The 22,429-nt window shown below is 36.7% G+C and overlaps 1 protein-coding gene across 1 annotated transcript in view; it reads right to left on the reverse strand.

The window, feature by feature from the left end:
- Nucleotides 1-22,429, reverse strand: part of LOC140138148 (E3 ubiquitin-protein ligase MIB1-like) — a 326,673-nt gene that overhangs the window by 10,514 nt on the left and 293,730 nt on the right. Inside the window, exon 13 of the mRNA XM_072160080.1 lies at nucleotides 6,547-6,679. Coding sequence (XP_072016181.1) covers nucleotides 6,547-6,679 — 133 coding nt within the window. The remainder of the gene's footprint in view (nucleotides 1-6,546; nucleotides 6,680-22,429) is intronic.

The following is a 22,429-nucleotide window of genomic DNA, read 5'->3' on the forward strand; positions in this document are numbered from 1 at the left end:
ACATATATAGTTTTCCATACTTTAAATGCTTTCTTCAGCCTGATTAACCCTTGCAAAGGCTCAAAAATCGCTAAAATGCATTTCCACTGCTCAAGTGTCACATCTAACCCTAAATATTTTCTTTGAATAAATGCGATTTCTTTACATATTTGTTGTTTTTAATTAGATAACGCACCATCATATTGTTTATCAACATTATTTTTTAGTGATTAAAACGTCTTTGTGTAATTCTAAAATAAATTGCACTTTCCACCAAAACGCTGTGAGCTACGTTACCCACTTTTTAACACACCTTATTGGAAAGAAGTAAAACAGAGGTATCAAAGTCATTTGCGGTTTTTGAAAGGAAACACTCATAGGTTTTTTAAAATCACAGTAAAAATCGTGATGCTGTAGCATTTTTGGCATAGAAATGTTGTAAACATTGAAATTTCGACCGACCATGTGAAGATTGGTGAGCTACGTTACCAGGATTCTATAGTATGCACTTGTATTACATGTACTTCCTAATAATATGTGAAAGCTACCAGTGGTCGAACCCCATTTATATTAGAATTAACCGACATAACGTTCTAACGTTCGCAAATCACATTAAAAATATTAAAAACCAGTGAACTACGTTACTGTGAGCTACGTTACACACTCATTTACGCATCTTCAAAACTTCTATGAAATGGTGAAATCTGTTTTACATTTCACTCAAGTGATCTTTAGTTTGCATTTTATGACCTTGGGTTGAGTAAAACCAGCCCATTTTGTAGCTGGTAACGTAGCTCACATTACATTGAGTTTTAGTGTTAAAAAACATCATGACTTCCTGAAGGAAAAATATGCAAGTGGTGTTGGCAATTTTTTACACCTGAAACTAGTGATACATTTACTCTTAAAAAATACAAAAAGCAGTTCTTTTTGAACAACTTTTATTTTTTCAATTTTTATAGTGGATTGGCACCGGATTTTGTAGAATGAGCGATATGTGACCTGTTCTGATGAAACCAGGAACTAGTTGCATTTTTGACATTTCATGATTTGAATAGAAATGTAAGCACTAGACAATAAGCTTTAAAATTATACCAAAATTATATACACCAGGCACAAAAAGAAACTAGTGAGTTATATTCATCCTTGCTGTTCAATAACTTGATCATTTTGGATTATACATTTTGTTAATTGGATTTTTCTTTCTCCAAACTCTCAAACCCCAAAATGAAAAGTTGCAATTTTAATGAATCAATTTTGCCTGTTACACTGTGTGCTTTATTATTATTATTATTATTTATTCTTTCTTTATTGAGGGTTATACTGCTTCAGTGACAAGCACTGCTTTTCAAGCAGGCCCTCATTGCTACATGTTATATAGCAACAAAATATATTACGATACACAATATTTACAAAATATCATACAGTATTTACAATGTATTTACAATAAATTACAAATAAGTATAATGGTATCATCAACTACAAGACAATTACAAATACCATGATTCAAAATACAGAAATACAATAATTATAGTATATACAAAAAATCAAGCAAGTAAATGAATAAAATATAGATAAAGACAGGCCTAAATTTCTTTAATTTTTGATTGAAATTGGCCTAAAGTCATATTTTCCATCTGAGCTCTTACTGTCGGTGGCAAAGAATTCCATGCATAGGCTGCCCTGACATGAAAAGTATGTTGACCTGAATTTGATTTAAATTTTGGTACAATCAATGTATTAGAAGTATGATTTCTAGTTATATGATAATGGTTATCATGAACAAAATCAAATTGAGAAGATAAGTATGATGGATATTCATTCTTTAAACATTTGAAAACAGTCATTAATAGAGTATTATGCCATCTTTGATCAAGTTTAACCCACTGCAATGTATTCATTAAATCATTAGTTGGTGTCCTTATAGGCCCGTGGTGCTTGTGTGCAATACAGCGACGCGTTCCCATTGAAAATCGTTGAAAATGCAACTTTTGATTTTGGGGTTTGCGGCTTTGGTGGCGCATATCTTGGTCAATTCTTGTTTGTTTTTCACGAACAGGGTGTCAAATGAGAAAGCAATGTCCAATTAACAATATGTATATTTCAGAATAATCCAAAATTATCAAGTTATTGAACAGCAAGGATGAATATAACTGACGAGTTTCTTTTTGTGCCTGGTGTACATAACATCAACACTTTTCAAGATATGGATAATTTTGTAAATGATACCTGGACATTTTTGCCAAGTTGCTATTCTGAGTAATGGGCTAATTAGTTTCCTGCCTTACACAGGATTGAATCTAGGGATTATCATAGTTCAATTTCTAATTATTAATTAAACCTCGTTTAAGTAAGTACTTTCAAGGATTTGAAAGTCCACTTTGTCCCACAGTCAAATAAATCATGCATGGCGACTTGTATCCAGGTTTTGTGGAGCTGGTCACAATAGGAATGGGCTAGGGGGTATATTTTTGCTCTTTTTATGAATGAAATATCATCATCCAATTTATTTATTTATTTTTTTTTTACATTTCCAGATTTTTTTATACATGGCCCAACAAAAAAACATAATAGAATACAAAATATAAAAAACATTAAAAAAAAAACTCTTTCTATAAAAAAAAAAAGGTGGCAGGGGGTGCTTAAACAAAAATGTAATTTAGAAAACTCTTGGGGGCTAATTATGAAATGAGTGATAATTAAGTTGAATAATGTAGGTAGTTTTAATAAGGTTAATTCTTTCTACAGCCAAATAAAGTGCAGTCTATTGAATGTTAAATGACATTTTACAGATCTACTTTGATGGCAAAATTACTTTATATCACTTTATATAAGATTAAGCTCAAAGTATGTATAAATCAGTTTATATAGTATGAGCTTGGAACGGTCCATGGATTTTCCATGGATTAGCATGTGTCCATAACGGACCAACCTGGGTAAACAAACAGAGAAACATGAAGCTTTCATTTGAGTGGTATTTGCATTAATGAAGACAATGCATTATTTTGTACTGCACTGTACTTACATGTACAATGAGCTTCTATGGTTATTTTTGGAGGGATATGAATTTAATTGAGGAAGGGGCATACAACTGCTATTGCAAGTGGTAAATGAAGAATATCCTGCACCGACCTCACAAGTCACTTTACTCAACTGCACTCAACAGACATATACAATAGACACATGAGGGCACTTGAACACTAAAAAAGCTCATGCCGAAAAGACTAAACTTCAAACTGAAGAGGGCAGCATTTATAATTTTTTCTTGGCAGGGGGAGGCATGCAGAAGAAGCTTATGCATTGTTTTTAGTGGAAATCATACATAATATTCTCTATTCCATAAGGCCCCTCTATTGATGTGTGATACACAATGTACACAATCATACATTCATTCACATGTAGGCCTATAGGAATATTTGACTGCCATTTTCTAAAAAAATTTGAAAAAATCTCACACTATCAGAGATCTGCCAAAGAAAATCTGACATGCAATCCCGGCAAGTAAAATCAGTTGGAACTAGGAAATATTGATTTTGAGATATAATCACACAAAGAAAATATTTCCTGTTGTTTCCTGTTGTTTTGGAAACTCTTTAATTGCTCATTATCTTTAGAACTGATTCCTCAATTTCAATGGGGTTTTCTGCAAAATGTAGAAAATTTAATATTTCCGAGTTCCGACTAATTTTGCTTGATCGCATCACATATTCTGCAGACCAAAAGTGTTGTAATAAGGGTAGAGTTTGATAGTTTAGTCCATGCATTCCTAAAAACAGTTAAATGTTTTGCGCTTTTGTGGGGATCACTATCATATTGCACTATTGTGCCTTTAAACAAAGTTCTATAGCCATTGGTATCGCCTGGTCAAAAGCGCCGTAGTATATAGCCTTAACCAGTTAATAAATGCAGTTATAAATGCTTTCTGAAGTTTTCATAATTGTTTTTGAAATAAACATCTCAAAAACTCCCAAATTGCTGGAACAACTTGTCTCCCTCTTATTTATTTTGTGTGCCAGCCAGGGATGAGCTGCCAGGGAGATGATCCTACTTAAGGGGTGGTGCAATAATTATGTGTACACCACGGGTGATGAATTATAGGGAGCGGGAAAAGGGGGGGTAAGCACTTTTTGGCAGCTTGAAAGGAGGGGGGGGGGATCAAGCAATTTTTGGCAGGTTGAAAGGGGGGCACCATTTCTATATTACGCCCTAAAAAGGTGTAAGAAAGCATTATGAACACGTTCAAATATGCAAAATTCCCTGCTCGCATTATATGATAAGAAAATTTAAGGTTTTCAATTTGGGGTCCCCAAATCTTGCAGGTCTGAAGCGGAGGGGCAAAGATTTTTTGGGACAGTCAAAGGGGGAAAAACAATTTTTGGCTGACCATTTTGAGGTTTTATCACCCTTGGCATACATATAATTATTACCCTTTACAGAATAAATCATATCACAATTGATATTCACAGTCAAGTACACTATAGAGGGCAGTAGTATTGTAATGTGTACACAACTGACCAAATCTGAGAGACTGGATTGTACTATGGATACAACTCTATACTCAATTAGAGCCCGGGGGGTCACTCCCATTGTGGCCTGTACACCATCCGCGATAATGAAAACGCGTAAAAAGGGTAGTTTTTCGTGGGTAAGCACGATACGCGCGTAACGCGTTTAGGGTGTCAAAAACATGAAATATTGGAAAAAAGGGTACCAAAATTGCAATTGCTAATACGCGGAAATGAAATTTAGGGTATGAAATTTGATGCAAGGAATAAAATCCCTGTTTAGGGTATTGTTTTAGCCAAGGGTTAAATCCTTGTTTAGGGTGCTTTTCAAAAGTTGATTATCGCGGATGGTGTACAGGCCACAATGGGAATGACCCCCCCCCCCCGCATTAGAGCCATGTTGTAACTAATAGATTAGCATTTCTTTTCCATAAAATGTCAGCTTTTACTGTCAGATATAACCCTTTTTAATTTAAAGCCGGACAACTAAAGCAAAGAAAACTGGAATTTATTACCAGCACAGATGTTGCATATGGTCACTCCGTCAGTTGTGCTACGGCATGGACCTTTGATGTGTGTGTACCATCACGCACGTCGTGTACGTACTGTGTTGTGAACATTGTGTATGCGTTCGACTGGAATGAACTGCCTATTTATATTAGAACTGCTAAAATTGTAACTGTGTTTAAAAAGTTGTTAAAAACTCATCTTATGTCAGAGACATTCTGTAATTCTCAAGTTATGTTTCTTAATTTACTTCCAGTTTTCTTTGTCTATTGTTAGTTTTTGTTTTTGTTTTAGTGCCTTGAGCGCTCTTAATTGAGTGGATATGTGCTTTGTCGTTATTATTATTATTATTATTATATTTCCATTGTAATAATAAAATGACAGTTCCTGCATTTTATTCAAAATCTTGAAGTTTGACAAAACTACAGCATCTAAAGTAGAGACTGAAGTTTTCTGTTTTACGGAAAATGGAAAAAAATTACGGAATCAGAGGTACAACACGGAAAATGACATTTTTGTATGACGTGACAAAAATTGTTAAAAGATAAAGAGATATAAATGTTAAAAACAATCTTGAGTTGTGTGTGTCAAATTTTTATGAAAAATTGTATTGCCCCTCGTCTCTGTTCATGGTGGTGCCCTGCTGTCTGATTTTCACTGCCTCTTTGATCCATCTTTTGTATCTGTCTGCCTCTTTGCCTAAAATCTTAGCCTCCTCCCAGTCAATGATGTGGTCTTTCTCGAGAACATGATCTGTGATGGCCGATTTATTGGTAGCTGATTGAGATGCTTTTCTGTTTGCTCTCGTTCGAACGTTAACACACGCCTTATCTGCCTCTGCCCTATGTTCTTCCAGTCGCCACCAAATTTCCTCCCGTCTCACCGACATAAGTTTCATTGCAATTCTTGCAAGGGATGGAATAAACGACCTCTGTGGTGTTGAGCGGGTCCCTTTTATCTTTGGGGTGCACGAGCATGTTTCTTAAGGTGCAATGGAGCTTCATGGCAGCAGAGATATTGTAACTCTTTAAAGTTCTCGCGACACGCTCCGACACGCCCTCTACGTAGGGGATAACGACAAGGCCTTTTGACTTGGTAGTTTCATCCTTCTTAACTGCCCTTCTTCTTCTGCTTTGGTGTATCCATCTGTTGTTTGACTTTTTCAAAAGTAATGCCGAATTAGTCTCAAATGTGGTATACCACATTTCTGACTAATTCAGCAGTTTTTTCATGATAACTTCGGAAATACATTGATTTGGAAAAATAGGATCTTTCATTTGATATCAATTTATTACATGATCATGATGATTATCATTAATAAAAACACTGTAGACTATTAGTTTTACGCTGTAATTCCATGAAGAATTAGTCGCATTTACAATGAACATTTACATGATCTTTTTGCATGAATGCTTGAAAGGGACAACAGTTTATAAGTTTTGAAGAATTTGATTTTCCAAATATATCAGGTCACCATCCTTTAACAAAGAGGAAGATGATCAATACATGTATGTAACTGATCTTGGTTGCTCACATGACATCACATAATACATACCTGGTGCACTAAAAGTTCAGCTACCTCCACATGGTTATTGAGTGCTGCGAGGTGCAGGGCAGTGTAGCCATCATCTTTCTTCTCATCAACTATCCATGGACGAGGAAGTCGGGTTAGCAAGATACGCATAGCACTGTAAACAAACAACAAACAACCAACTTGATTAATTAACTTGTTACCATTATAAAATGTCTTTTTTTGTCCCTCCATCTTTTCACAACAACAACACAAAAGGAACAACAACAATCAGGCCTAAAAAAATTGTTTGATTGGCAACAACAACAAAGGCCTAAAAAAAATTGTTTGATTGGCGTAACGTATTTTTTTTTGAAATTTTTGTTTACACACATTTTATGCTGTAAATTGCTTTTTTTTTTTTCTTTTTTTTTTTTTTAATTTTAGGGTGTTTTTTTTTAAGAATTAATTTTTGTGCAAAAAAAATAAGAAAAAAAGTCTAGGGTCAGGCCTATTTTTAGGGTCGGTCGGGTTACGCCTAATTAAACAATTTTTTTAGGCCTTAGCTATTGAGAAACATCAACAATCTCTGATGTGATGGACAGAGTAATATTATTCGCTGTTCAAATATTTACAAAAATTGCTCATATTTTTTAAGATTCCTTTTCAGGGTCATTTTAGTCTCTTCCCAGAAATTATTTTTTGTGTATTTTGGAAAGTCTGGTTTGAAAAACTAGCACTTGTAATCTATTCTAGATGTACTCTTGGAGAATAGTGAGGTCCTTTTTATTTGCAAGTTCACAGTAATATAATACAACAAAATCATGTCATTTGTGTTGCTTCATTAACTTTTTTATCATCGGAAATAAATTGCTGGAGCTTAAAAGTTATACCAGAAAATTGAAAAAGAGAGAAAAGTGGATCACAGTAGAAAATGATGTGGATGGGGAGGAGAACCAAAACATTTATTTTATACAGCTTTATTTAAATCAAACTTTAAAACATCAAATGAAGTAGACAACCATGCGGTGCCATTGGGGGGGGGGGCATGGGGGGCAAATTCCCCCAGTCAGAACTGTTGCCCCCCACTAAGAACCCAAAATTATGGAAATTCCACCTTTTAGCGGTAATTTTGCGCAAAATTTGTTGATTTTGCCCCCCATGAAATTCACTTTGCCACCTCAATGCCCCCCCGGAAAAAAATTGCTGGCGCCGCCACTGGAGACAACCGTAATCCCACACCCTACTAAAGGACACTAAAGGACCTTGTGAGTAAGGTATAATAACAAGATGGAAATTCAAATTCAAATGAAGTGACAAAAATGCATACTAATAATTTACAAATTCAAGAAGGAGATATTTCAAGTGTGTGTTTATCCTTTATTAATGGAAGTCTCTTTTAATATTTGATAAATCAAATAAGAAGCCCGGAAACACAAGCAGTAATTCATAGCAGCTCTATAAAACCGAAGATCCAACACAACATTGACTTCCTACTCAAAGTAAATAGAGTAGATAACTAAATATTTGTTTGCTGGTACAAGTACCTGACAGCTCACAAATTATGACATCCACTATGTGCAAGAAAAATCTAGCTATATAATAGATCAGGGGGACCCAACCTTTTTGGACCCGAGTGAGGACCACATTGCAAATTTCATATGTTAACGGGCCGCATACATTAATAGGCCAAAACGAAAGTATGTCACAAAGCTTCTGAAGATGAGAAAACCAATGCAGAATGCACCCAGACTAAACTGAGTCAAAATAACTCAGAAGTGTAAAAACTATTAAGTTTAAAGATTTTTAACAAATAGATATTTTCACAAATTCAAAGTGTTAATTACATAATTCTGCCAAGGTTAGACCACTTTTTTGGGCCTCATCGCTAACTTTTTCTTATATATTATGTTATTTCTGTATAAAAAAAAGATTATTAAAAAGGGACATTATCAAGAGTCGCATGTTGCCCACAGGGCAAAAGATTGGCCACCCATTCATGTATTGGAGAGACAGAAACTTTAACCAACTCAATAGTGAGTGTACTACTTTGGGTTTGTATGACTAAATCAAGAGAAGCAAAATAGCCACAATAGCAAATCAGAATTTAGTAATATTTATATAGAACAAACTAAAGATAAGATGTCACTCTATCTATTTTTATAGTTTTATATAGGATTTTTACTTTTTAAAATTACCTAAATTACCTACATTTTCCATCATTTTAATTTTTTAGCCTATATGGGGTGTGCTATTTTAGAGAAATTTAGAAACACCTTTAACTCGAAATAGAAACAATTAAAAAAGTTGGCAAGAGAAATTTTTTAATTTGATTACCTTTCATATGACACATATTATATTGGACCTACAGTTAGCTAAAAAACTCTAGAATTAAAGGCAATTTAATGTGTCTATAAAAAGTCAAGCTAATTGAAAAAAAAACAATCAACATTACAATTAGATATTTCCTTTGTTAAGACCAATATCTGGGGGGTCGTTGTCCTTATTAAGCAGTATTTTGCAATAAAGATAAAAACAAAACAAAAAAAACTCTGCGTACATATTCAATGGGTTTTTTCTAATCACAAATAAATGCTCTTTCGGAAAAAATTAGCGGGGTGAGTTTTTCTCAACCATCAACACATCCTGTATCATTTTCAAGCACATCTGTGCATAACACCACAGCCATTAACACTTAAGTGTGTCAAGTTAAGGGCTGGGGTATGAACGTTTGGACGGTATTTATTTTGGGACATTAGAGCACATCAGACATATCGAATTGCATTCTGAATACGAAGAATGTCATTCTGATATCAAATAATTTTGATTTTTTGAAATTCGCATTTAATTTAATACACATTTTATGGCAAATCATTAAAATTGATATTTTTGATATTTAACAGTACTTGAAGTGAACTTTATAAATCTGATGATTTATACTTAAAGTGTATGTAGGTGGGATGAAAAGCCGACGATCAATTGAAAATTTTGACCTTTCATATTGAAGATATGGATTTTTTCCCAAAACACCAAAAAAATTAGGTCTTTTGGGAAAAAATCCATATCTTCAACATGAAAGGTCAAAATTTTCAATTGACCGTCGGCTTTTCCTCCCTGCTACATACACTTTAAGAATATATCATTAGATTTATATAATTCACTTCGAGGACTGTTATATGTCAACAATTTGAAAAATATCAAATTTTTATAATTTGTCAAAAATTTGTATTATATTGTGATTTTCAAAAATGAAAATTATTTGATATCAGAAAGACATGCTTCAGTATTCAGAATGCAATTCGATAGGTCTGAGGTGCTCTCATGTCGCACAAAAAATACTGTCGAAACGCAATAAACGCTCATTTTAGATCCCTTAACTAATGTCAAATTGTACTATTTAGGTGGTGTACTTATTTTCTTGTCCTGACCTGACCTAAAATTTTAAAAACTGTCTAAAACAGTATTGTAATGACCAACTAAAAGGAAAAAAATCCTTGCAGATTATTAATAGAAGTGCTAAAAAAAGTTTATAAATCATTAATACATATCAATATTATACATTTTCTGCAAAATATTTATTTCACACATTTTACTGCTCTAAATTGTTCACAGAGCTACACATATTGTGTTGGCTCCCATACAGAGATTAAATATATCAAAGTATAAATAAATAAAGTTTTCCAGATCAACTGATGATACCTTCCACATCATAAGATATGGAGGGTATTAACAATCTATTTTCATATCCAAAGGTATCTAATCTTTGATGCATTTATAAATAACATTTGTCAACATAATACTTGTATTTTTTTAAATACAAGTTCATAAATAACCATGAATTTATACACATTAAAAAAAAAGAGTGTGAAATGATTTGGTATTGAATGATTGCATCCTTTACTGCATCCCACCCTACTACCAGCAAACCAAACTTGTCAATGACATTGAACTATTATACCCCCAACACAAACATAATTTACTATAAAAAGACATACCTCCTATAATTAACCCTAAACCCAAACTAATTATTTGATGATAAGTCAAAGTAGGACAGGAAAATTCATCAATGAGAGTCGCGTGGATCCACCGCAGCATGGGCGATAAGCTTGCCCAAATATGGTGTGATTATGACATGCAGCACGGTGCAGGCGGCATCTCTTGGCAACTTAGAGCTAACTGCTATTGGCATAGTTAAGGTTAGCTCTATAATATAGCATCCCCATATGAAGTACCGACTCCCTCTCTCTCTATCTCTCTCTGTATAGGTAAACTAACACACATAACATCCTAATCACTGGCAATGATATATGCCCATGAATGGTTACAACTAAATTAACTCATAATTGATGCAGAGGAAAGTCAAATCTGAGATGAGGAGGAATGGAGCTTGGGTTGCCATGGTAATGTCCTCTGCATGTCCTTTGTCAGTCAACACTTCCATGGAAGTTATTTTTTATGAACTGTCCATCATACTCATCATAAATGGTGGATTATTCTGCTTTCTCCCAAACAAAAAATAATGTTTTTACTCACATGTCTTACTTTTTTCTATCCCATATATTTCACTTTACAGCCTAAATGGAAAGAATTCTTTATCTTATATGTTTTTCAAGCCAAACCATTTATATTCATGTATAAGAAGTCATATGATACTGAAATTGTGATATCAAAATAATGCACCGCAATATTTCTCACTGATATTCAAGCATAGAATATTTGGGCTAAAACAGTTTCATTGTGTCATTTATTTATAAACATCATTCATTCATTCGTTCATTCATTTATTTACATTCCCATTCACTCCTTTGTATCGATCCCTTCCTAAGGGGCATAGCAAGAGCCTCAGGGGCCCATGGACAAGGAGCAGTGCGGGCCCTCTACAACACCTCCTATATCAGCCATATCCCTAACCCAACTCATTTTCGCCTTGCCTATGGACTTCGTCCACCCTGTCCACCCGCTTGCTACGCCCCTGCCCCTTCCTTCTTTTCATATATTCAATTCTTTCTCCTTTCCATCTTTCAACTAATTAATCTCTAAAATTGACCAATAAACTCTAAAAAAATATTTTGAAGGCTCATCCGATCTTTAATTATATGCATAGAAAGATTATAACTTTGAAAGTTAAAACTGAAAGTTAAAGTTTCCAAAATTTGAACTGAGTTGTGGTATTATGATAGGCCTATTATTTGTTTGATCAAGAACCCTTGTTCAATTTAGCATTATCGGTTTCTTTTAATTAGGAACATTTGGAATAATAAACAGTAAATAAAGCCATAATTATACAATCTTGGTCCCATGATTCATTTGTTATTCTATGAAATCAAATAATATTACTAACAACTTTTAGGAAAGTTTTCTTGTCATGTTTAGCCGAAATATTGATGTAAAATGATTTTAAAAAACAAAAAAACACCACCTATTTTGGATACATGATTTAAAGAAAAATTGCTCTGTTTTCTATCCTACATACATATCAAACAAACTTGATTGAATCCAATGAAGCATGTAAACGCTACAAATATGCCAATAAATCATCAGATTTGAAAAAAATTTACCAAAAATCATTTAAAAAGATTGTATATAACAGCTTTTAACTTACAAGAAGATCCCCAACTGAGATCTGGTAGCAACTAAAACAAGAAAACATCCCAAATGTTTGTCTCCTTTATTTAAATGGCAAACACCCATATTGCAAAATGACACCACAGACAAATATGTCAAAATTATTGGCTCTTTTATTGCTTTTCAACATGAATTATCCCCAACAATGGTAAACTGATCATCTCTAAATTTTGTTCAAATTAGTGACAAACTGAAGCACATGTATTCTCCTACTCAAAAGCATTACCAGATGTTACTAGTTGCATCTTCAAAATATCTTGTCAAAATATCATCTGGATATCAAAATACTATGTAACAGATTTTTTTTCACGATTTTAACTGGTCTGAACATTCTTTTTTTATTTTTTTATTCACGGTTTGAAATGGTTACACACTAAAGCCTAAAATATTTTCATTGGGTTTTAAATTTGCCTGATAACTGTGAAAATTTTCAGAGAATATGATAAAAACTATGGGAAGATGGAAATCATCAGCATTTCAGTTATATATAAGACCACAGAGCATGATAAAAATTTAACTAGCAAAAATTGTATTACAGGTTACTGCGCTTGTGATAGGCCTGAGTGGCCACTCATGTCACCTGTATGTACATGTATGTACATGCTATGAAAATATGATTATGAGATATGATAATATATTATTATGTGATAATTATTTTAACTATGAGCTTTGTTTATTTCAGGGGGTTACGCTTTAAAGAAGGTCATCATCTGAGATGGCCGAGTCGGTGTAATGCAAATGGAATGAAGATTTAATAATTATCACTTTTGTATCTGGAGTTTTAGTTTTCAGAGGAGAGAGGAAGTATTCAACGCCACCTTTTCGGTCTTCACTGGCTTGGCTGTTGGTCATCGCTGGCAGAGGCAGTGTGGATAATTCTTTTTAATCTGGTGTTTATGTTAGTCAAGTGGTCGTCCCACAGCAAACACGAATAGTTGCTTGCGTTTTTTCTGTTTATTTTCTGCAGGCTCAACGCGTACATGGGTCATTGGGGACAGCATTGTGTACCGGGCTGGCCAAAGCAACACTCAGCTACATGGTGGTGGTGGTGAAGTCCAATGGTTCGGAAAGCCTGGTGGAAAGTGTAGAGGCCTTGTGAACTGGGTGCTATTTCTCTTGAGAACAAATCCATACCCCACTACATTAATATTGCATGTCGGCACCAATGATATCTTATCAAGTCCTACGTGGGATATCAGACAGAGGGTATTAGAGAACCTGACCGGGTTGAGAGAGGTGTTGCCAAACACCAGAATTATTTGGTCAGATATCATGCTTCGCTTAGGTTATGCAGAAGAGATAAACAGGGGGCAGGAAAAAATGCATGAGAAATGTCAACAGAAAGCACGCACATGGGGTCATTAAGAAAGAGATGGGGGGCAATGCTCACATTGTAGTTCATTCTGGAAATTTTACTTCCAATAGGCGCAATGAGAATGGAAGACCCATTTACCTATATGATTGTGTTCATCCATCACCATTTGGCTTGCTAGTGTTCAAACAAACACTGTCAAACGCATTAGTCCACTTTGACAACAGACCTCAGTCCATAGTCTATCCGCCAGATGCTATTATAGAGCGAGGTGTAGGGATTTTTATGCAAAATAATTAGTGAGCAAACAAATTTAAGGGGGGTGATTGGTCAAGTTCCATATATAAATAAGTCACTTGTGTGGGATTTGAATTCTCTTTTCTTGAATTATAATAATACTCATGTCGTGTAATAACATATTTTATCCTTTGTAACTTCAGGTGACCACCTGTTGAGTCTTGGGACTCACGCCTGGGAGCATTTGACTTGTACACACCAGTACCCTATTGATTGTTGAAATTCCAGCCATTATATTTTGCTTTAAGGATCCCAGGGTTCAGGGTCAAAACGCCGGAATTCAGTCTTAGGGTGGGGGCACGCCCTAGGGCAAGTGTGGATCACGTGTTGGTTAGCCATGATTTTTCTAGGTGCAACACCGAGAATTTATGCCAGGGTGGGGCACACCTCGCGCAATTATGATCACGTGGGGTTTTATGGAAAAAATTATTGCGGTAGCGGCCACTGCTATAAACAGGAGTCAGTCGCTGGTCACTGACATCTCAATTTTCCTGACCTTCATATACATGGTTTTTACGGCTGAGATCATAGGGACTTGGTGTTGGTCTGAAAACAAAAGTCAATAAATGGTTGTCTTGTTTGATTGCCAACGAGATTGCATTTTCTGCGTCTTTGTGCTTCTTCAGTTTCTCGGTCTTAGGGTAATAAAGTTTAACGATGTGCAACAAGTTAAACTCAATTTGCCCTTGCCGTGAAAGTGGCGATTCCATTTGTTTACCGGGTCAGAGGTCATGTTGTCATGCCAGCGTTGTGGTGATTGACCGGGAACCAATGAGAGTCGTCGGGGGTTTGGGACATGATCCTGGTGATCAAATCATTGTTGGTTTGAAATCATACAAGACAACATCTAAAAAATTTTCCCACCCACCGCTCCCATTGGGGGCAATTGGGCAGAATTGTAAGATAAATCGTAAGATAAATCGTAAGCATGTATAGTATAAAAATTATGTCAATTAACAATAGCTAAATTTATTTATTTTAGGTACAGTAAGTTCTGCAAGATAGTGCCTGAAAAGGCAAAGCACTCAACTGGCAGCAAGAAGGGTTAAAGGAAAATTATAAATAATAAAAGCATGTTAATTGTATATACGTGAAAATAGAATGTAGGAAAAGGAGAGCTTTTGTTGATCATCAAAATTATTTATTTAAAAACTTCCGTTCTAGGAAGAGTATAAGAGTCTACATCGTCAAAAGATGCATATATTGTTTGATTAAGCAATAGTTCCAATTAGTAGATTGATGCTACAATTGTTCCCTTTCTTGTATAGCATGGAAAGAGCAAGATCACATATCAGCAAATATAGTCTGCATATTTAAATTATGTATTTATTAATTGCAGTTGTTCATCATCGTCAGAGCTGTTGTACAGGTGTCATATAACACCAGCGTATTGTGCAGTTTTTCTTTTAGGAAAGGCAAAAAGAGCACAAGCAAAAAAAGAATGGGATTTGAATTCTCTTTTCTTGAATTATAATAATACTCATGTCGTGTAATAACATATTTTATCCTTTGTAACTTCAGGTGACCACCTGTTGAGTCTTGGGACTCACGCCTGGGAGCATTTGACTTGTACACACCAGTACCCTATTGATTGTTGAAATTCCAGCCATTATATTTTGCTTTAAGGATCCCAGGGTTCAGGGTCAAAACGCTAGGAATTCAGTCTTAGGGTGGGGGCACGCCCTAGGGCAAGTGTGGATCACGTGTTGGTTAGCCATGATTTTTTCTAGGTGCAACACCGAGAATTTATGCCAGGGTGGGGGCACACCTCGCGCAATTATGATCACGTGGGGTTTTATGGAAAAATTATTGCGGTAGCGGCCACTGCTATAAACAGGAGTCAGTCGCTGGTCACTGACATCTCAATTTTCCTGACCTTCATATACATGGTTTTTACGGCTGAGATCATAGGGACTTGGTGTTGGTCTGAAAACAAAAGTCAATAAATGGTTGTCTTGTTTGATTGCCAACGAGATTGCATTTTCTGCGTCTTTGTGCTTCTTCAGTTTCTCGGTCTTAGGGTAATTGGTGTTATTATGTGTGTGATATTGATGGAAATAAATTGAATATGAATATAATTAATCACAAACAATAGTGAGCGCATAATAAAGTTCAGTGTGGAACTGACATTAGGTTTCCAATTGCAACTCTACATTAGTTTTGCTTATCATTACCCACAATCCATCTTGATTTTAACTTTCTCTTTTACAAAAAAACAGGCTTAATTGCACAGTGAGCTGTTAGGCTGGGGGGTGGTACTCAGAGTACAAATAGACATACGGGGACCTGCCGCAAACATGGGTGCTATTTTCTGCCTTTTGGTATGACCCCCTTTTCTAAGCCAATTTTGGTATATAGATGGGTCCTTTTTTTAAAGATTTTTTCTCTTTTTTCTGAAAATATACCAATTTTGCCTCACTGTAGCCAAAATTGTGGAAATGTCCCCAAAATATGGAGGAAAAGTTGCGAAAACCAAGACAATGTGTTAAATTTGGCTGAAATTTGGACTTTTGGTATATATCGATGGGTCCAAATTTAAATCAAATCAAATTTATATCACTGACCCCCTTTTCTAGGCCAATTTTGGTATATAGATGAGTCCGTTTTTCAAAATGCCAAATTTTGCCTCACTGTAGTCAAAATTTGGATTAAAAGTTGTAAAAACTAAGACAATTTGTGCTAAATTTGGCTGAAAATTGGACTTTTGATAAATATCAATGGGTCAAATTGGTACATTGATGGATCAACTTTCAAATTATCAGCAGTACACCCTCTACCAATACCAAACTTGAATACCCGCCCGGAATACCCGCAGGGCTGTTAGAACAAAAGAAACTGGCTTTTAATAAAGGAGACCATGATTATATGCGACATCGTATGTGTTAAGATGCATTATCAGCAATGGTCTAAAGGTGAATTGACCTATTCACTACGAGGAAGCGCATGACAAAAATATTATCAAATCTATATTATTGGCAATTATCATCACTTCTGAAAGCGAGATGTAGTAGCAGCAAACAATGATAAAATGGTATAGATATAGCCCAACTTCACTTATCTCATCATGGTGAAGATACTGACTTTAAAGCAGCATATTTTTGCAGCATTTAAAATTTCACGTTTTGGAGAGAACACATGTTTCTGAGACGAATTTTTACGAATTTGTACATTTCCTCAACATTTGGATACGTTAACTAAGTACATATACTTCTTGCCCCAATTGTGCAGCAGATAGGTGAATTATGCATTATTCTGCCTTTGGTCAAATTAAAAAAACCCAAAAGATTTGTCTCAAAGCTCTTCTGATGTGTAAAATCTAGCGCAGAATATGTTTTTATTATTTAATTTAAATAATATTTGAATCATTGCTGACACCTCTTGCAGACTCAGGTAAACTCTTTACCAAATGCTTTTATATTAACTGTGGGATTAATTGTGGGACGAGCTTTTTGACCAGATTACGCCAGAGAATAAGCAAGCATAGTTTCACTGTGTTCAAGATGAAGGATTTTATTGAGATTTACGACTTATCTTTATATGTCTTGCCAATGTCAATACCTGAAATTTTTGTGTGGTGGATTTTGGGACAAAAAAACAGCATAGAAAATTTTTTAATTTACTCATCCAGCAGGAATAGCATGCAAAAGCAGGCTATTTTATGCATTTGAGACAAACTGTTAAATTCAGATGGCTTAATTAATTTTTTTACATGCAAAATTTTACTAATGTGTGCAGAAGCTTTGAGGCAAACTTTTTTTTTCATTTGGCCTTAAATGCCAAATAAACTATATGTATAATATGGAAAATCTGGATAGGTGAATTGTATAATATCTGTGGAAAGAGCTTTATTAATAAGTTGTACGACCAAAACATGATATAATTATGCTTGTTCATTTACTTGTGTACTCCGTTGTGAGCTAATTACTGTTAAAGGGTTAGCCTTTTAATTACTAATCAAGTGTATTTTTTACTACCGAAATGCCATTTTACTTCATTAGGAATCATCCTTTGCAAACAGTAATGTAAATACTATCAACAAATTACGAGTAATTAATCCCTCAGGGCCAGAATAATGTGTATTTTGCTTAATATTAAATGAACTATTGTAATACGAGATATAAATCAAATAATTTGCATCATACTTAGAAATCTCTGTATGCGACTGCTGAGATGCGGCGCTAGCATCTTGCCGACCCATCTTACCTGAGCTAAAGAATGGGTTGGTCCATGCATGCATGCAAGCAGCCGAGTCGCATCTATACTACATTACACAGCTCTATCCTGCACTAGCTGGCAGACTGAGCTCCATGCAGCCAATCGCATTGCAGTAACCAAGTGACTATAAATAGCCATGCTCCCAGGCTGTCACATGTATTCACTCCCAGGCTTGTTACTATAAATAACCTACTAAGAGCTATTTTAAGCACAGCCGGTCCCTGGGATTTTTGCACTCAGTGCAAATACAAGCCATGCCCTTATATTTATACAACTATCTTGTCTATATTTGGGTGTGTGCATGCCGGCTGTCAGGCTGGCATACGTTGTACGTAGTAGTAGTAGTATGTTATTATCTATGTCATGCCGGCATCTTCAACATATTGTTGTCATTGTGCAATCTTACGTTTGATTATTTATAACGACCATAATATATCGTCCATCTGTACTCTAATGTTGAGAGACTGCGATCAGCAAGCTAACAAGGGGCAGAATGCGGCTGGCCGTGCTTACACTAACTCATCACGCACACGCGTGTTTATGGTGTCAAGTGCAGGTACGCTATTCATGTTGTAATGTTATGTACGTTAGTGCGTGTTATGTAATGAATACCAGTTTAAATGTGATGGTGCTTATGTGTCACAACAAGTGTATGGTATATATCCACTTGTGATTGAGTCAAGTGCAAAAGTGAAGTGCATTCAGCACACTCATTCAAAGTCTAGCAAGGTGGTTTATATATGCAGTGTAAACTGGGCAGCACTGATATAGACACCTGCAAGCTAGAATTCTAGGTCATCAGGTCCGTGCTTCTCATGCTTTACCTATATCGGTGCAAAAATGCAAGATATCATTACTGACAATGACAATAATAGGTAGGCACTCAAGCAAGTTTTGTTTCGCTGATGGTTTGCCGCACCTGACAGATAACAGAGTCAGTGCGTGTTACAATTAACTTACCTTCACACGTTGTAGACAAATTTCTTTGGAAATTGACGGAAGGAAATTTATGTGATCTTGTCTCACCCAAAGTAATGAGGATAGCTCTTGTCTTGGTGAGATGGAAACTATTGTATCTTTCTTTGTGGTTTGTGCTGCATGCATGCTCGCAGTGGCGGCGCCAGGAAATCTTTTTCAGGGGGGCATTGAGGGGGCAAAGTGAATTTCAGGGTGGGCAAAATCAACAAATTTTGCGCAAAATTGCAGCATAAAGTGGAAATTTTCGTAATTTGGGGTTTTTACTGGGGGGGGCAACAGGGTTTCTTTGCTCATGTCTGATGTATCTATGTTCCGCATCATGTCTGCAAATTTTGTGACCTTATAAACGACAGAATTTTGTTCCACTGTGAAATTGCAGTAATTTATGCACGACTGGCTGTTAGAAATCACAGCCCAGTTGGGGAATGAGGTTGGGTAAAAACAGTGGTGGAAGGGGGCCAAAGGGGGTGGGGCAAGGGGGTAAGGTCAAGTTAGCTCAATCGATAAGGCGTTCCACTATGGTGCGAGAAGTTGCAGGTTCGAACCCTGGCGATGCCTAGTATGCTCTCGTGGAAAAATTGGGTTAGCTTGAAATTCCCTTGGACAAGGAACTTACTGCTAATTTGTCTCGTTGTAACCCGTACGAAACTCGGGGAGCTGATCCTGGTTGCGAAGGTTATTTGTGGATTGTCTAGGGTGTGCGCTCTTGAAGCAGCAAGTCCCTGAATTGTTGTTTAATGGCTTATGGAATGATGTGGGGCCATAGTGGTCAGCGACAACCTGTAGTGTGCTGAGGCTTGTGGATCAACATCTAGGCGTTGTGCCTGTGCGTAGCGCACTATAAATCACTGCGTTTAAAAAAAAAAAAATTAAGGTGACTTTCAGGAGGAAATTGTCAAAAGTTGTCAAAAATTCTGGCAGGTGGTGGAGGGAGAAGGGAGGAGATGTCACGGGGGCAGCTGCCTCTCTTGCCTCTTAGCTATGACACTGGATAAAAATATGTCTGGTTCACAGTTTACCTTTTATTTTACAAACTAATACAAAAACTTTCACCTTTTGTGTATGTGTGCAAAACACCGGGGGTGGGGGGTGGGGTGGGAGGTAAGCTGGCAACATTGATCCATATTTGACTGCCAAGTTTTTTTGCTGTTAAGCGCCACCATTCAACAAGAATCACCAATTCACTTCATTCATAAATCTAATGATATGTACTTGTATGTAGCTGGGAAGAAAAGCCAACCATCATTTGAAAGTTTTGACCTTTTGTATTAAAGATCTACATTTTTTAATTAAATACAGTTAGGTTAGGTTTAAACCCTATTGACCTGACGTTGGTTTAGACAGAGGGTGCACCTATATATTACCGCCCCCACCACAACAGGACTATTTGTAGTATACAGTGAGGTTAGGATTAACCCTAACCCTACCCGTGTATTTTTTGCTATCGGAAGGAAAGAAGAAACAAAAAAGGAGAGAAGATGAAGAAAAAGTCACTTGGCACCTCCAGGATTCGAACCTCGGACCCCTTGCATGCCACGCAGAAGATCCCCAGCATGTAGCCACACAGGTGACGTTGGCCCGGCCAACGATTCCCTGGGTGTATATGAATAGGGTGCACCTGTATATTACCCGCCCCCACCCCAGCAGTAGTATTTGTAGTTTGCAGTGAGGTTAGGATTAAACCCTAATGACCTGACGGTGGTTTGGACAGAGGGTGCACCTGTATATTGCCTGCCCCCATCCCATGAGCAGTATTTGAAGTATACAGTTAGGTTAGGTTAAAATCTAATGACCCGACGGTGGTGTGGACAGAGGGTGCACCTGTATATCACCCGCCCCCATCCCAACATATTTAAAGTATATGTTTTGGACAGAGGGTTCACCTGTATGTTGCCTGCTCCCACTCCAACAGTAGTATTGTCTTGATACAGTTAGGTTAGGTTTAAATGACCTGACGGTGGTTTGGACAGAGGTGCACCTGTACATTGCCCACCCCCACCCCAACAGTAGTATTTGTAGTATACAGTGAGGTTAGGTTTAAACCCTAATGACGTGACGGTGGTTTGGACAGAGGGTGCACCTGTATATGTTTTTGGCTCTTTTTTCAAGAAATTAGTAAAATAGTGAACTTTTTCTTTATCTCCAGTTTATACTAATTTAATGATTAGGATTGAGCTAAGATTAATTTTGCAGGACTTGATTTTTTTTCATCCCAAAAAATTAGTGCTGTATTTATCTGGAATGGGAGTAATGACCGGACGGTGGTTTGGACAGGGTGCACCTGTATATTACCCGCCCCCACCACAACAGTAGTATTAATACAGTTAGGTTAGGTTTAAACCCTAATGACCTGACAGTGGTTTGGACAGAGGGTGCACCTGTACATTGCCCGCCCCCACACCAAAAGTAGTATTAATAAAGTTAGGTTAGGTTTAAATGACCTGACAGTGGTTTGGACAGAGGGTGCACCTGTATATTGCCCACCCCCACACCAAAAGTAGTATTTGTTGTATACAGTGAGGTTAGGGTTAAACCCTATAAATGACCTGACGGTGGTTTGGACAGAGGTACACCTGTATGTTGCCTGCTCCCACTCCAACAGTAGTATTGATACAGTTAGTTCTAAAGGTTTAAATGACCTCATGGTGGTTTGGACAGAGGTGCACCTGTATATTGCCCACCCCCACACCAAAAGTAGTATTCGTAGTATACAATGAGGTTAGGGTTAAACCCTATAAATGACCTGATGGTGGTTTGGACAGAGGGTGCACCTGTATATTACCGGCCCCCACCCCAACAGTAGTATTTGTAGTTTACAGTGAGGCTAGGGTTAAACACTAATGACCTGACGGTGGTTTGGACAGAGGTGCACCTGTATATTGCCCACCCCCACACCAAAAGTATACAGTGAGTATAGTATACAGTAAGGTTAGGGTTAAACCCTATAAATGACCTGATGGTGGTTTGGACAGAGGGTGCACCTGTATGTTGCCTGCTCCCACTCCAACAGTAGTATTGATACAGTTAGGTTAGGTTTAAATGACCTGATGGTTGTTTGGACAGAGGTGCATCTGTATAATACCCGCCCAACCCAACAGTAGTATTGTAGTATACAATTATTATTAGGTTAGGGTTAAACCCTAATGAACTGACAGTGGTTTGGACAGAGGGTGCACCGGCTGTATATTACCCGCCCCACCCCAACAGTAGTAATGTAGTATGCAGTGAGGTTAGGTTTAAACCCTAATGACCTGACGGTAGTTTGGACAGAGGGTGCACCTGTATATTGCCCGCTCCCACCCCAGCAGTAGTATTTGTAGTATACAGTGAGGTTAGGATTAACCCTAACCCTACCCGTGGTTTTTGCTATCGGAAGGAAAGCAGAAACGAAAAAAGGAGAGAAGATGAAGAAAAAAGTCACTTGGCACCCCCGGGATTCGAACCTCAGACCCCTCGCATGCCACACAGAAGATCCCCAGCATGTAGCCACACAGGTGAAGT

This window comes from Amphiura filiformis, chromosome 17 (assembly GCF_039555335.1).
Source record: "Amphiura filiformis chromosome 17, Afil_fr2py, whole genome shotgun sequence".
Taxonomy (NCBI): domain Eukaryota; kingdom Metazoa; phylum Echinodermata; class Ophiuroidea; order Amphilepidida; family Amphiuridae; genus Amphiura; species Amphiura filiformis.